The sequence below is a fragment of the Streptopelia decaocto genome (genome assembly GCF_964273445.1).
Source record: "Streptopelia decaocto genome assembly, chromosome: 18".
Lineage (NCBI taxonomy): Eukaryota > Metazoa > Chordata > Aves > Columbiformes > Columbidae > Streptopelia > Streptopelia decaocto.
In genome coordinates, this window is record NC_138673.1 from 811,375 (window position 1) to 827,539 (window position 16,165).

The window sequence follows — 16,165 nt, forward strand, 5'->3', positions numbered from 1 at the left end:
TTTGCTTTCTAGGAGAAGGGAGCAAACACTGGGCACCAGGGTGTATTTGTCACAGTGTGAGTTAGAGGAAACCCCCACCTTTATGGCAATGGATTTGGATTGTTACTGAGCTGGGAGGTTTGAGCATCGTAACACAGAACAGCTTTCCCGACTGATCCCCCACGCTGCTCCGAGTCCTTCCGAAACATCGGGACCTGCCCTGGGCACCCTGGGCAGCAGCACCTTCCCCATGGGTTACGGGGACACGGGGACGGAGCAGCCGCAGGGGCCGGAGCTGAACGTGTGACGAGTTTCTCTGGACTCGGGCACCACAGCTCAGCCTGATCCCACACAGCCACAACTTTCAGAGGAGACCCAGCAATGAACAGCCTTCAGAAGAACCTTACAGCAACAGCAACGATGCAAAACAATATCCCCCACATCACCACAGTCTTGGTGAACCAGCTGCTTTTCAATACCAAACCTGCACTCGCACGCAAGGCAGATTTGAAGGGTGTTTGGGTGCTCTGATAGTTCTGGAAATCCCCCCAGCCGACTAATACTCAAATACCTTTGCAAATCTTGATTTAGGGAAAAATATCCGCTCTGGAGCGGTGCTTAAAAAGCTCAAGGCCATTTTCAAATCCTTGTAATGCCGCACTTCCCTGGGCATGTGAAAGCGAGAGGAAAAAGCAGATCAGACGCGGGCACGGGGCCAGGGCTGGCGGCCGCGCCGAGGGCTTGTGCCGGCACGGAGCGGGCAGGAGCGGGCAGTGCAGGCAGCGCAGGCAGCACAAGCAGCACAGGCAGCGCAGGCAGTGCAGGCAGTGCAGGCAGCACAGGCAGTGCAGGCAGCACAGGCAGTACATGCAGCGCAGGCAGTGCAGGCAGCACAGGCAGTGCAGGCAGCACAGGCAGTACATGCAGCGCAGGCAGTGCAGGCAGCACAAGCAGCACAGGCAGTGCAGGTAGTGCAAGCAGTGCAAGCAGCACAGGCAGCACAAGCGGCGCAGGCAGCGCAGGCAGTGCAGGCAGCACAGGCAGCGCAGGCAGCACAGGCAGCACAGGCAGTGCAGCCAACACAAGCGGCACAGCCAGCGCAGGCAGCACAAGCGGCACAGGCAGCGCAGGCAGCACAAGCGGCACAAGCGGCACAGGCAGTGCAGGCAGAGCAGGCAGCACAGGCAGCACAAGCGGCACAAGTGGCACAGGCAGCACAGGCAGCACAAGTGGCATAGGCAGCACAGGCAGCACAAGCAGCACAGGCAGCGCAGGCAACACAAGCGGCACAGGCAGCACAGGAAGTGCAGGCAACACAAGCGGCACAGGCAGCACAGGAAGTGCAGGCAGCACAGGCAGCGCAGGCAGCACAAGGCAGCACAGGCAGCACAGGCAGCACGAGCAGCTGCCGGCCATGGGGGTTATTTCAGTGGACACCGACCCCCCAGCTCCACCCAGCGGGTGCTGCTCCGGGCACAGGGGACACGAAGGGCCCTGGGGTGCTGGACCCCCCTGGCCCCGTGGGATGATGGGCGAAGCCGGTGCCGCTGCCAGCCCTGGGCTCCATTATCCCTGCTGCCTTTACAGGAAGGAGCTTTGTTGTGTTGTCAATATACAGATTTTCTTTCTAAAAAATAAATAAATAAAGCCAGGGTTTGTGCTGCCATTATCGATTGTTTGTTATTTTTAGCTCCGCGTTCAATCTATAGCCGTTGGTGTTACAGCAACTGCCCGAGCCTCGTGTAACGTCGCCTGGATGGAGCCGGCCCAAGGTTAGGCGGAGCTCAGCGAGCAGCTCTGCAAAGCCAACAGGATTAAAAATGCAAGAGGGAAAATGAGAGGCAGGATGAGCCGCAGCCTCCCCGCTCACTGCTTCACCCTCTGCCCCGGCAGAGCAACCGTTTTAATTATCTGCTTTCGCTTGTCCCCTGAACTGAGACCACAGATCTGGTGGCAAAGCCACCTGTGTGATGCTTCAGCTCAACATCCGGCCAAGGCTTTCACACACAGCACCCAGGACCTTCCCACACCTTCTCTTGAGCTTTATTTCCCCAAAGGATGGAGGAGAAAGGGCTTGAGTGGCTGCTTCCGGTGGTTTGCAATGAACACCACACCTCAGCACCCAAACACTAACAGCTCCGGCACATCCGCACCACGAACAAGGAACAAACTCGTCTGAAATGAAACCACCTGATGCAAGAGGTTGGGAAACGTCACAGCAAATGTTTTCCCTGCGGCTGGACCCAATCCTACAGGGCCAGACTCTGCCAGACCCCACCAGACCCTGCCAGACCCCACCAGATCCCCGACAGACCCCACCAGATCCCACCAGATCCCTGCCAAACCACACCAGACCCCACCAGATCCTGCCAGACCCCGCAAAGCAGCGCTGGCAGGACGCAGAGAGCTGCAGACACCAAGCCTGCCTCGAGCTAACGGGCAGCGGCAAAAGTATTTATAGGAAATAGGCAACATATTTAGAGCCCCGGGAAAGCTTCCAGCCCCGACTATGTTCATATTTAAGCGCCGTGCAGGGAGAGGTCGGGGCGACGCAGGCAAGGCCGGCGCACAGCAATGCCATCTCCTCCGAGGTTTCTCAGCTTTCTTTGGTTTTGCAAACCGCTCTCCCACCCCCCAGCACCTCCGTCCACCTCCCCATCCCCTGCAGAGCTGCTTCCCCCCAGTGCCGCAGGTTCCAGAGCCGGGGTCTGCAGCCCGAGCTCTTGACAAGGGGCAGCAGGTTCGTCTCCCTCCCACCAGACCTGCGGGATCGAGGTGCACATTGCAATCCAGGGAGAAAACAGTGGAGCAAACGAACTGGTGGCTAAATGACAGATAAAAATGACACTTTTAATTCATCATCCCCTTACATGCAGTGGGTGACCAGTGCCAGGGTGATCCCTCAGGCTGAACCTGCTCCCCTCTCCCCGAGCAAGGAAATAACTCACTCCTGGAGTCCAGATCTCTGCCACTGGGAAGGTTTGACCTTTATAATTAATAAATACTGGTTTAATAAATACATAAGACCTAACCCTAAAGGTGACAGAGGGCTGTGGCCAATGGAGCAGGATGGAGCTCTGTGTGCACCCCCTGGGATTTGCCAGGAGATCAGAATCATAGAATCACAGAATGGTTTGGGTTGAAGGGCCCTTCCCAGCTCCCCCAGTGCCCCCCCTGCCATGACAGGGACATCTTCACCAGCTCAGGGTGCTCAGAGCCCCGTCCAGCCTGGCCTGGGATGTCTCCAGGGATGGTTCAGCCACCACCTCTCTGGCCAACCTGGGCCAGGCTCTCACCACCCTCAGGGCAACAATTTCTTCCTCATGTCCAGCCTGAATCTCCCTCATTTAGTTTAAACCATCACCCCTTGTCCTATAGCAACAGGCCCTGCTCAAAAGTCTGTCCCCATGTTTCTTATGAGCACCTTTTAAGTCCAGAAAGGCCACAATAAGGTCTCCCCGGAGCTTCTCTTCTCCAGAATGAGCATCAAGCCTCGTTAAGACACAATCGTGGTCCCCAATCCCCAGTCCCCAGCAGCCATCCCTGTGTCCAGGCCACCCCACACTGTTCGTGCTGCTGTCACCGCGCTCAGCGCCCGGCGATGAGGTGTCTGTTCCCCGTGCGGAGGAGCAGGACGGGCCAGAGGAACCAGGATGTTCTCTGCTGGACATCTCACTGCAAATTAAACCCATCCTGCTCTGGTACGTGAGTGCAAGATTGCTTTGTTCTCTTTCAAAGGCACCAGTGGGTCACACACTCTCCGGTGCCCGTGGTGCTCCCCGCTGCAGGTGATGTGCCATGACCGCCCAGCTGTGCACATCTGGCGTGCCGCCCGCCGCTGGGTGTGGGACACGGCTCGGGAACACGCGGAGCGGGGCTGGGATCTCCGCTGGGACACAGGGTGGAGCCGGAGCTGGAAAAATACCCCAGCGTATAAAGGAAACTGTGTTTCATGTGTTATTGCTGCCTGCCTGACGCTCACCAACAGGGAATAGCAGGCAATGACTCTGTGCAAAAGGCTGCGAAATCCCTTCCTGAGATGCAAATATTAGTTTTTACTCATTTTCCTCGTTTGAAAACAAACAGCGCTGGCCGGAGCGCGAGCCAGCACGCCCTTCGGTTTACCCAGCCCGAGAAGAAAGGGTTGCACTGTCCGGCTCCTGCAAGCGCCCGCACCGCGGCTGGAGAGGAACCGAGGGCGTAAAACCAGGTCTGGGTGTGGAAAACATGCGCGTTCCTGTTGGACAGGGAAACGGGACGGGAGGCACTCGGACTGTCCCATGCCCAGCATCGGTGTCACGTCGGCATGTCCTGGCCACCACAGCCCTCCTGCCCCACTGGGGCTCACAGGGGCCGGCAGGGGCAGCAGGACCCGAAACGGCTCCTGGGGGATAAAAACTCTAGGAGGGGGAGACTGAACCTGTGGCATGTCCAAAACATTAACGGGGAAGTCTAGAGGTGATATAGTTAATTATGCCCGGGGCTGCCTGGGGGAGCCTGTGCGAGACCCGCACCCTGCCCGGCTCTGCACGGCGGCCAAAATCCCAGTGAATTGTAAGGAGTGAAAACCTCCGGCTTTGTTAAGCTGTGCTCTTCTTTTGCTCCCGTTTATTGGCGGCCCTGCAGCAGATGAAGCTTCGCTTCCCTCCCAGTGGGCAGAAATCGCTGAACATTTTGTCTGAGCTCTTTGCTCACCACGCAGCAGCTTCAGCAAATACCTGATCACTAATCCACCCCCCCGATGTTATTAATTTCTGCAGCTTTGGCGAACACGGCCAGCATTGGGAGCTCTTCTGCCAAACCAGCTGCACCAAGGGGTGAAATGTGGGGGTTACGGAAAATACAGGCACGGGTGAGAGGGCCCATCCCTGGGACAGACACCTGGGGCTCAGCAGCCAGTGTGAGGGCACTGGGAATGAGGAGAAGGAGAACAGGACCCAATCTGAATGGAAAAAATGCAGGACGCGGTTCCCAGCCTGGCGCTTGCGGCGGTGGGACTCTTCAAACTTGGACATCTCAGCTACAAAAATAATAAAACTGGAATGCATAAGCAGGGAGCAGCCCTATTTCTAGCTGCAGCTCCTCCCCGTGTGCTCGGCCTCCCCGACGACGCCGAAGCTCAAGGCGCTTCTGCCCGAGCTATAAACAGAGCTGGAGCGGGACTGCAACAGCGGGCAGACAAACAAGAGGGGAGCGTCGTGGCCAAGAGCATCGCACCAGGAGATGAGTGAAGCCATGAGATGGTCTCACTCAACCCACGTCCTCAGCTGGCGTTGCCCTTTGAGGTGCCCATGAAACTGTGGGGCATGGCAGAAGCTCCAGGCTGGATCCCACCCACCGAAATGCTGGTTGTGCCGTGGCCCGAGTCACCCCGGTGTCGCTCATCCCTCCTGAGCGAGGGGAAGGCCCAGTTCACCCCGTGCTGCGTGCCACCTCCCATTCATCACAAGTTGGGGTCCCCGCAGGGATGAGATGCTCTGTGCTTGGAGGGGGCACAGGGACACCCACGGACACCTGTGGTGGGTGCCACGGGGAGCAGGGCTGGGCACAAAGCCTCTCCCGGGACCACCGGCAGGAATGAGCTGCACCAAAGCAAAACTCCTTGCTGAAGGGGCTAAAAACCTCGCCTGAGACCTGCTCCACGTGTCCCAGCAGGACAGTATGGACCGTGCAAGTTCCAGACAATAGAACGAGACCATAAAATTCAGCTAACTTAGAAATACCTACTTTGCCCTCTCCATGCAAGTATTTACCTCCACAGGAGCAGTCAAACCTTGTTGACTCTGTCGGAACATTTCATTCCCATGCGTGAAGTGCACAAATCCTTTCTGGCTGGGAAAACCTGGGATCTCTGCCAGGCCATGGACTGGGAATGGCTCCACCAGAAGAGATGGCTCCTTCCGCATTGAGTAAGTCAATGAAGTCACTGAAGAAATCACTTCTGGTGGAGCCATTCCTAGCCTGTGTGGACTTCTTCAACGCATAAGTCAAAGTCTTCTGCTGCCTCCACTTCAGCATCGCCTTAAGACCTTGGAAAAGTCCTTGAGGTGCTGGAGCGAGTTGAGAGAAGGGAACGGAGCTGGTGCGGGGCTGGAGCACAAGTGTGATGGGAGCGGCTGAGGGACCTGGGGGGTTCAGCTGGAGAACAGGAGCTGAGGGGAGACCTTCTGATCTCTGAACTGCCTGAAAGGAGCTTGGAGCCAGGGGGGTCGGGCTCTGCTCCCCAGGAACAAGCGCCAGGAGCAGAGGAAACGGCCTCAAGTTGCACCAGGGGAGGGTGAGGTTGGATGTGGGGAACAATTTCTTCCCCAAAGGGCTGTGGGGCATTGGAACAGGCTGCCCAGGGCAGTGCTGAAGTCGCCATCCCTGGAGGGCTGGACAGACGGACATGAGGTTCTCAGGACATGGGGCAGTGCCAGGGGTGGGGGATGGTTCGACTTGATGTTCTTGAGGGTCTTTTCCAACCAAAATGATTCTATGAACATATGAAATCTCCAAACACCACTACCTGGTGGTGTGAGACTTGCGCTGTGAGCAGTTCTGAGGGCACGCCAGCAAGGACAAGGGCCAGCACCCGTGGGACCTGCTGCCAAGCCCATGGAGATGCAGAAGGGGTGATCGGTGTCTGGTTCAGTGAACTGCAGCGATTGCACTTAGTCCACAAGTGGACGAACTGCGACCATCACCAGCAGCAGGCTGGGGACCTGAGGGCCACATCTCGCTTGTGCAGGAGATGCAAATTGCTCTTTGTCACCCCACCCAGAGCCCTCCCGCACCCAGCTCCTGCAGGAATGCTGTCGCTGGGAGCTGCATCTCCGGACGCATCACTAGGGCGGTGAAGGGCTGTTGCTGAATCTCCGCACTCGTGCCATCACCCTCTCTGGGCTCTCAGAAGGAGCAGGGACAATTCCTGGGTGTCCCTGATGTTCTGGCACAAGCACCTTGCAAGACCATTTGCGTTTACAAAACCCCGCATTCTTGTTCACTTCCATGTGAACACAATGACTGGAAAACACTATTTTCCAGCCGGCATCTGCTAATTAAAATAAAATGCGATGCCATGCACTCTAAAGAGAGTGCTGAGCTGCTCGCACGGAATAAAAGAGACAAATGGTAACAATAAATAGCAGCTCTCCAGCCCAGCCCTGGCGAGAGAAGCCTGTTCTCCAAAAGGGTCCCTTTGTTTGCTGCAACTTGCCTCTTTTTGACGTGGTAAATATTTAATGTGCCCTCTCCAGGTGCCAGCCGAGGGGCTGCGCCGTCCCACGCGGGAATCGGTTACTTGGTAAAGCCATGAATGTGGTGGAAAGACGAGTGGTGGGTGCTGGACCATGGGAGAACCCCCAGGGCACAGAAATCCAGACGCCAACGGGCTTTGCTGCAGCATTGGGGGCAGCGGGACCAAAATCCCAGCTGGGAAGGGCACAGGCTGATGCTGTGAAATTGGGATTTACTGTAATCACATCAAGCTGGCTACCAGTCAGACTGGGGAAAAATAGCGTGTAAAATCATGAAAGTCCTGCAGCAAAGTAACCACAGCTTCAGCAATTCGATGTGAGTTTGCTCAACAGTGAAGAAACAGAGAGTCTTCTCTACCTCAAGACTCAGAGGGCGGCAGATTTGGGCAAGTCAAGTTCAACCTCACAACACAACCTGAGTTTCATGACCAAGCCATAAAGAAAGCCTGGCGGCATCACTGTGAGCGGGATAAAGCCAAGTGAGCTGCGGAGCTCCCTGATTTCTCAGTAACGCAGCTTTTGCAGCCACCGCGCTGATGGTTTCTGTGTTGCTGAGAACAGAAAAAGCAACGGTGTCCGCTTGTCCCAGCACCAACCTGGCATGGTGGGCTCAAGGCTGGGCAAGAAGGGATCAGCAAGCGTGCACCCAGGCACGGGCTGCGATGGACAAGGCCGCCGCACAGCCCGCGGCGGAACAGGGACCACCCGGACCACCTCTGTGCGGGGCTGAAGATGTGGCTGGAAGCTGTGGCCAGGCTGAGCCCGTCCCCATGGGACATCACCAACCGTGACCATGACCGACCTACACTCGGCGCTCTCCATTGGCGTGAGGCTTATCGAGCGGCAGAAACACCCAGGCAAAAGAAGGGACTGAAATTCTGTGGTTACAAAAGGAAGCTCTGTGTGCTAAGACACAGTTTTAAATTGAACAAGGATGGGGTTAAGTTGGACACGGGGAAGAAATGCTGCACGGTGAGGGTGGTGAGACAGTGGCACAGGCTGCCCAGAGCAGCTGTGGGTGCCCCATCCCTGGAGTGTTCAGGGTCAGGCTGGACGGGGCTCTGAGCAACCTGCTCTGGTGGGAGATGTGCCTGCCCGTGGCAGGGCTTGGGCTGGATCATCTGTGAACGTCCCTCCCAACCCAAATCATCCAGCGAATCCACGATAAAATATTAAATGTCTGCATATGCCTTGGAGCAAGTAACTTTGCCTTTTGCCTGTAGACCAGGGATCATTTACCCTCCACCGCGATTAGCCCGGAACAGCACACAATGTATAATTAGTGCGGCCGTGGGCTGGGACTCGCACAGCCGGGCTAAACCACGGGCTGCGCTGCTGGTTCCTGCTGTCGCCCCGGGAACAGTCTGTCCCCAGGAAGCGTTCACATTTGGTGACTGTGCAAAAGAAATCAGCCGAGCTGGTGGCAGAGACCAGGGCCAGGATCCAGCCCTTCCTCCAGCGTCTGCGCCACCCCCAGCTGCTGGCCCCGTGCCCCCACCGTCCCAGCGCGGGTCACCCTCGGGGGCAGTGGAGAGGGGCTGAATCCCTTTAGGCCAGAGGGGTTTTAAGTTGATTCTCCACATGCTGTGCCAGGATCCAGCCCAGGGAGGCCGAGCCTGCAAAGCCTCCTCTCCTGCCTGCATTGCTGGCTGTGTGCTGATTATGTTTTTTACAAACATAATTGTCAATATTCTTAATTAAAAAATACATTTTTAATAAAAAATTAATTTTGTTAAAGTTAAGGTGTGAGGTTTGCATACGAACAAGCCTGCAAAGATGTGGCAACCTCTGGCTCCAGCCACTGCTCCTGTTCTTGCTCGCTTTGAGTTACAAATATATCCAGTTTTCTGGCTCAGAAATACACGTGTCTGAGGACCTGGTGTCTGCCGAGCTCAGGGTCTGCACAAAGGCTGGGCGGACGTTTCAGCCCACCAGCCACAGCACCAAAGGAGTTCCACAGGCGGAGACGGGCGATGGGACAAGCAGGGACGGTGCTGGGGGAGGCGACGCTCAGCCTGGCCCCAGTCGCACCCGCGGGACGAGGCGCTGGGAGCTGCCACGGGCACCTTCTCCCCATCCTCAGCTTCTCGGATCTTCAAAATAATTGTCCTTCCTGCAGCTTCAGCCCCTTCGCTTTGGTCTGTCCAGAGGTTTTTCCCTGGAAGAGCAATGCTGGGACGAGCCACCCCCTCCCTGCGACAAGCACCGTGTCCCCTGCCCTTCCCCAGCACCTTCCCCGGGCTCGGGGGCCGCTGTCGGTGCTGGCAGAGGGGCCATGCTCGGTCCTGAGTCCTCCAACAGGAGTTTGGTACAAATAATCCCCCTGGCTGGCTGCTTTCCCACAGGTTTGCAGGAGGTGGGAGTTACGCAGGCTGGAGTTCGGGGGGCAGAGCCCCCGTGCTCACCGGTGGAGCAGCCTCGGCGGGGAACGCTCTCCCAACCGCAGAGCCACGGAATTACAACCCCCTGCTCACGCTGTTCGTGCTGATCTGTATTTTAAAGATCAGATTTTACAGAGCCTCTTGAAGCCATCAGGGCGGCACGTGCTGAGTGAAGGGCAAAGGGGTTTGGGGGCAGCAACGACCCCCAGCCCTTGGTATCCCCACCAGCCCCTTGGCACTTGTTCCAAAAGCATCGCGTCCCTGTGCGGAGCAGCCCCTGGACTCGCTGGCAGGTGTCCCCCACTTTCAGTACCAAACATTTCTCCTCCTGAGGCTCGGCTGCTTCTGGAGTCCATCACCACATTAAAACACTCAAGTTATTTCTGCATGTATTTAAAAAAAAACCCCAAACCAAACCCTTCCATCCCAGATTGCACTAAAAAGCAAAGCAGCCCCTAATCTGGTAAAAGACAAACTATTTTCTTTCCCTGGGGATGGAAATAAGTTCCTAAGAGGGACTTGCTGAAAAGAGATGAGATGACTCATTTCTTCGCTGCTGAAGCTGTATTCAATCCCAAACACCTCTAATTCCGATTAAAAGACAGGAGCCCGAAAGCACAGGGGTTCGCCCAGCACAAAGCACGGGAGCTCATTTTCCCGCAGATGAAACAGCCGTGAATTAATCCCCTGTATCACCTACTCCCCCAGGACGGGCTCAGCTGCCTTCAGCCCTCGCTCCCCGCAGCCCGGAGCTATTTTTTCCTGTTCTTCCTAGTGTCAATATGTTTCTTTAAATATCTTTTCAGAGAGGCTATATATATAGCCCCACTCTGGTGCTTTGAAAGGAGCCTCATTTCCTGTGTAAGAACTGGAGTTCTTGGCAAAGCTGCTGGCGCTGCAGCACCCAAACCACAAAAATGGTGTGTTCTTGCAGGAGTAAAATGGTATTTCCTCCGCGACTGCGAGTCGTACCAAACCGGGTCTGGTCTGAAACCAACAGGGCCGCTGTGGATGGGAGATATGGTGCCATATTCTCAATTGTTAAATGATGGGGGAGAGGGATTAAGTGCATTAGCGGTGGCGGTCGGGCTGCAACAGTGGCCAAAGGTGGCACAGCCCGTGGCGGTGACCAGGATGTGCACGGAGCTGCTCTCAACCTGCATCTGGCTGTGAAAAATTTGGGTTCCCACATCAAAAGAATTTAGAAATCAACACTGGGGGAGGAATTAAAAACAAAAAGCCCATTTCATTCGACAGCCCTCTGTGGCTGGTACATTTTCTCCCTCTCCCACACGAGCTCTGCGCGCCTGGTTTTCGAGCAGGGTCCTCCAGCAGCAGAGCAGGGAAGAACTGGTGAGAGAAGGTGGTGGCCATGGGCGGCCCAAGCGGTCCAGATTTCCCTCTGCTATTGGTGACTTTCTCAAGGAAAAAAAAAGCACTCAGGTGCAAGTTTTTTAGTTTTCTGGAGGAATTTTAAAGAAGCGTCTTCTCCCAACACCCATCACTATGAGGACCTGGGATTAATCCCCGGTGGGCCAGGCCACAGAGACCCCGATGGGTGGGTGACCTCGGTGCACAAAGCCCCAGAAGCACCAGCTCTGGGGACAAGCACAAAACCTCTGTCCCCATTTGCAGCCCCAGGCACCGTCTCCACCTGCGCTGCATGGACGTCCCCAGCACCGGGACCCAGCACCATCTCCGGGCTGGGCAGCCCATGACCACACCGAAGCACGGCCGGGGTGTCACAGCAACGCTTGGGACAGGGGAATACGGGAGAGTTGTGTTGTCATCTTTGCAGCCCAGAACATAACACGCAATCACAACATAGTGCTGTCCTCCTGCTCAAAAACCACAGGGGCAGGAACAAGGACTGGAGCTCAGTGAACGCCCCACTGGGACTCCAGTGGCACTTCTTGATACAGTGCCCGGCTGGTACAGCACTGGTGTGGCCAGCAGGCCCAGGGCAGTGACCGTCCCTGTGCTGGGACCTGGGGAGGCCAAACCGCGAATCCTGGGGGCAATTTTGGGCCCGTCACACCAGGAAAGCCCTTGAGGTGCTGGAGCGAGTGGAGAGAAGGGAACGGAGCTGGTGAGGGGCTGGAGCACAAGTGTGATGGAGCGGCTGAGGGACCTGGGGGGTTCAGCTGGAGAACAGGAGCTGAGGGGAGACCTTCTGATCTCTGAACTGCCTGAAAGGAGCTTGGAGCCAGGGGGGTCGGGCTCTGCTCCCCAGGAACAAGCGCCAGGAGCAGAGGAAACGGCCTCAAGTTGCGCCAGGGGAGGGTGAGGTTGGATCTGGGAACAATTTCTTCCCCAAAGGGCTGTGGGGCATTGGAACAGGCTGCCCAGGGCAGTGCTGGAGTCACCATCCCTGGAGGGTTGGACAGACAGACATGAGGTTCTCAGGACATGGGGCAGGGACAGGGGTGGGTTATGGTTGGACTCCATGATCTTGAGGGTCTTTTCTAACCGAAATGATTCTACGATTCCCTGTCTTCACTTTCTGAGCACACGTGTCCATCTCCAGTGTTCCGTTTCCCAAAAGAGGGAAGGGGCCAGTGCAGGAGCAGCTGAGCAGAATCCCGCTGGGTCAGCAGTGAGATTGTCCCCCACCTGCAGCGTCCCGGCCCCAGCTCTGCTCGGGGATCCACCCCTGTGAGCCTGCGGTTCTGCCAGCACCGGGCAGCACCCGGCCTGGCCGGCCACGTCCCTGCTGGGAACGAAGGGAAATTCCCCCGGCAGCCCGAAACATGAGCGATGGAGCAGCACGGCCCAGCATTTCACCCTGGTGTGCATCCCCCATGCCCTCAGAAGTCCTGCATCCTTCTGACTCCGTTTTCACCCTCAAGATCTCAGCTCACCCAAGCTCTGAACATCTGGTCTTCACCAAACCAGCCAAGTGAGCCAGCGCAGAATGAGATTTGCTCCTCGGCACCACCACGGTGCAGCGATGCCACTGAGACCACTGCGGTGAGAAGGGGAGGAGACCAGGGAGGGAGGATCTCGGAGCAATGAGGAGACCTCACACGTTCCCCGCAGAGCTGCCACGCCGGGACACGCTCCTCATACAACCAGGAGAACTTGCAGGGGCTGCAAACGCCAGGCGCAGATACCATGTGAAGTATAAACATTTCTCTCAGCATATGGCAGAATTTTCACTTTTGGTGGTTTTTCTCCTGCCTTAGTGAGCTTTGCTCTTTTCAAAGGTTTATCCTACCGCGGCTGAGGCAACAAGCAGCGGTGAATCACAGCAAGCGAAACACCAGCAAAAGGGTGACAGTTGTTGCAGCACCCGTCCCTGCATGGCAGCGATGCAGCCCCACGGCCGCGCATCTGCAGGGCTGCCGAACGGCGGGATTTGGTGTCCTTATTGCTCAGCTTCCCATGAAACTATCAGCGTTGACAGCAAAAGAGGAGCCCTTGGGCGTGTGTCCAAACCAGACGCCCGATCTCTGTGGTTCTTGCTGAGAAGATCTCGCCCCGCAGGCAGCAAGACCACATGGAGCGGCACAAGGGCAGGGACATCGCGTTTCAGTGCGTCCTCGGGTTTCTCACATTTGCATCACCAGGAAAACTGAGACACTTGACCAACCGTGGGAGAAGAAAAGAGGCCACCAGGAAATTTATTCCTGTTTGTTCCCAAGCCAACAGACAGATGTTGTCAGGGCAGAGCTGTTGTGCAACCTGAGGACCACCACAAAAGCATCCCACCACCAGAGCTTCCCACCACCAGAATGTCCCACCACTGTTAGAGCATCTCCAACCACCAGCATGTCCCACCACCACAAGAGCATCCAACCACCAGACTGTCCCACCACCACAAGAGCATCCAACCACCAGCATGTCCCACCATCACAAGAGCTTCCCACCACCAGACCTTCCCACCACGGGGATGTCCCACCACCACCAGAGCTTCGTAGCGCGCTCTCATTTTTCCAAGCTGAGTCTCAGACCATGGAAATCAGGTGGTGCCAAACCCAAGCGGGTGTTACCTGGGCTCACCAAGCACCCATTTTCACACATTCTTGGCTCTTTGAGCCCAGAACAGTCTTCCTGGTAACTGTGCTGCTGTCATGAGACAGGCAGGTCTGGGGGGGAGAGGGAATGAGCCTGTGCATGCAGAAACAAAAGTAAAATCTTCATTTTAAAGGCCATTTAACAGATTAAACTTTTCTTAAGAAAAGTCACTTTCAAAAAAAAAATAAAAGAAACCCCAAAACCCACGAAGTTTCTATAAAAAAACCTCAGAAAGCAGAAGTTCGACAAAACCCGCGGATGACCAATGTGTGGAAGATCTGAGGGTGCCCGGCAAGTTCCCTAAACTGGAGAGAAAGAAAGAATTATGAAGAAAAAAAAGTAAGACGGGAAATTGCACAGAACTGAACACACAGAAGCACGAAAATCCAGGCAGAGGCTGAGCTCTGTAAAACACACGCGGTGTCATTTGTCTGCACATCGGACACGCAGGTGGAATCCAGCGGGACAGCTGCGGCGCGGGGGCCGCGGTGCCGGTGCCGCGGGTGCTGCTGCCCCGGCCCAGCCCGGTGCCCCCAACGGGTCTGCCCGTCCCGGGGAGCAGCGGCTCTGGGGAGCACGTGGGAGCTCTGGGGATCCCGCGGGGTCGTTTGCTGACCCACGGGATCAGGCAGGCGATCGCACACACCGACTAGTCCCAGTTCCAGCTCCAGTGCTATAAATAATTGATTTTTGAGGTAACTCGAGCAAGGAAGGTAAGATGACTCCCTGTGCATCATCTCATATCCAACCTTAATTTCTGATGTTTGTCTTTGTGCAAAAAAACTCCTCAGAGGTGATCCTTGGTCGTTACTTTAACTATCGAGCCATGACTCACATGCTGTGGTCTCACCCAGGTCCTGCTTCCCCCCTTCCCAGAGCAGCCGGTCCTGCTGCCCCTCTCCTGCCTCAGTTTCCCTTCCTCTCCCCCTGCACTCAGGACAGCACCGCTCCACCTTCCCCTGGACACAGAGCAGGGACCAGCTGTCCCCAACGCCTCCCTCGTCCCTCTTCATCATCGCCACGGTTTGTCCAGGCATTTCCAAGCTGCTCCCAAACACACCCTTGCCCCAAATAGCCAGCTTTTTGCCCCAAAGCACCCCTGCTGCCCCCCCTGTCACCTTCCCTTCTGTGCAGGACATCGAGCTGTCACTTAAAACATGGGTGAAGGGCAAAAAGGCCCCGTCCAGACACTCTGGGGGCTGACAAGGAGCGAACTATGGCCGCTCTTCAACACATTGGTGCCTCTTCCCCTGGTGCCCATGTCAGTGTCCCTGTCCCAGCCCTGCCCATGCCAGTGTCCCCAAGCAGCACAGGACGTCTCTGGGGGTGACTGACCCCGTCACAGAGCTGCACACTGTCCCTCCAGCCAACAGGGACAGAGGCTCTCGTGTCCTGCGGGCGGCTCTGAGGGTGCAGGATGGAGCCCAGCGTGGGGAGGGCACCAGCCTGGGCACCATGCGTGGCTCCAGCTGGGCTTGGTGGCCAAACCCCGCCTGGGCAACTCAAGCCAGCTGGGTTTGCCCCTCACCCCGCAGGCAAGGCCAGGGGGGAGTCCAAGGCCCCCACCCGCTGGGCTGCTCCCTCACAGCCCCACAGGGAAGCTGCAGCCACAGCCCAGGGGGATTCTGACCCGTGTCCCCCCCCACCCCATGGCGACCGGCTGCCCCCATGGGCGGGGCTGGGCTGGCTCCGCCCACCCAGGAAAGCCCCGCCCACTCTAGCCATCTCCACCTACATCGGCCATCCCCACCCACTGGCGTCAACCCAGCGCACCTGGCCCGGCCACGCCCACTCGGGTTAGCCCCGCCTCCCGCTCCACCCAGTCATCCCAACGCCGACATACCTGCCAACTCGAGCCAGCCCCGCCCATCCGGGGCGCCCCGCCCCCCGCGGCTCACCTGGCCTGGCCACGCCCACTCGACTAAGCCACGCCCATCTGAAAACAGCCCCGCCCACACAATCCAGCCCTGCCCGGTTTAAAGCAACTCCCGTTACCTGATTGGCTCCACCCCGATAAGCCACGCCCCCCGGTTGGCCCCGCCCCCCTCGGGCGGCACCCCCTCACCTGTCAGCGTCGCCCGCCGGCCCGGCCCCGCCCCGCGGCCCCGCCCCGTACCTGGGCACGCTCGAAGCTCTCCCGCTCCGCCTCCAGGCCGCCGCCGCCCGCCCGCCGGCTCAGCACCTTGGGCAGCGGGTTGGACACCTGCTTCATGGAGCTGCTCACGCGGTCCATGGCCCCGCGGTGCCCGCCGCTGCTCCGGCCCCGCCGCACCCTCACCACCACTCCGCTCGGCGCCGCCGCTGGCCGGATCCCGCGCCATTGGCCCGCCCACCTGCCACTCAATCGTGGGCACGCCCCACCGGCACCGCCTCCAGCGGGGCGGCTCCGCCCGCCGTCCCGCCCGTGTATTCTGATTGGCCGCTCTCACTGCCACTCGAGAGGAGCCTCCCGGGAGGGCTGGCTCCGAGCAGACCCAGGCGGGCAGCTCACGTGACCACCGCCAAGCTCACTGGTCCGACCGGAGGCCGCTCACCGCCAGCTCCCGCCTC

At 57.6% G+C, this 16,165-nt stretch overlaps 1 protein-coding gene across 2 annotated transcripts in view; it reads right to left on the reverse strand.

Moving 5' to 3' along the window:
- HIP1 (huntingtin interacting protein 1) overlaps positions 1-15,912 on the reverse strand; it is a 51,533-nt gene extending 35,621 nt beyond the window's left edge. For both annotated transcript variants that reach the window (XM_082068321.1, XM_082068318.1), the window contains exon 1: positions 15,732-15,912. In XM_082068321.1, coding sequence (XP_081924447.1) covers positions 15,732-15,848 — 117 coding nt within the window. In that variant the 5' untranslated portion in view covers positions 15,849-15,912. The remainder of the gene's footprint in view (positions 1-15,731) is intronic.
- Between the last annotated feature and the right edge of the window lie 253 nt (positions 15,913-16,165).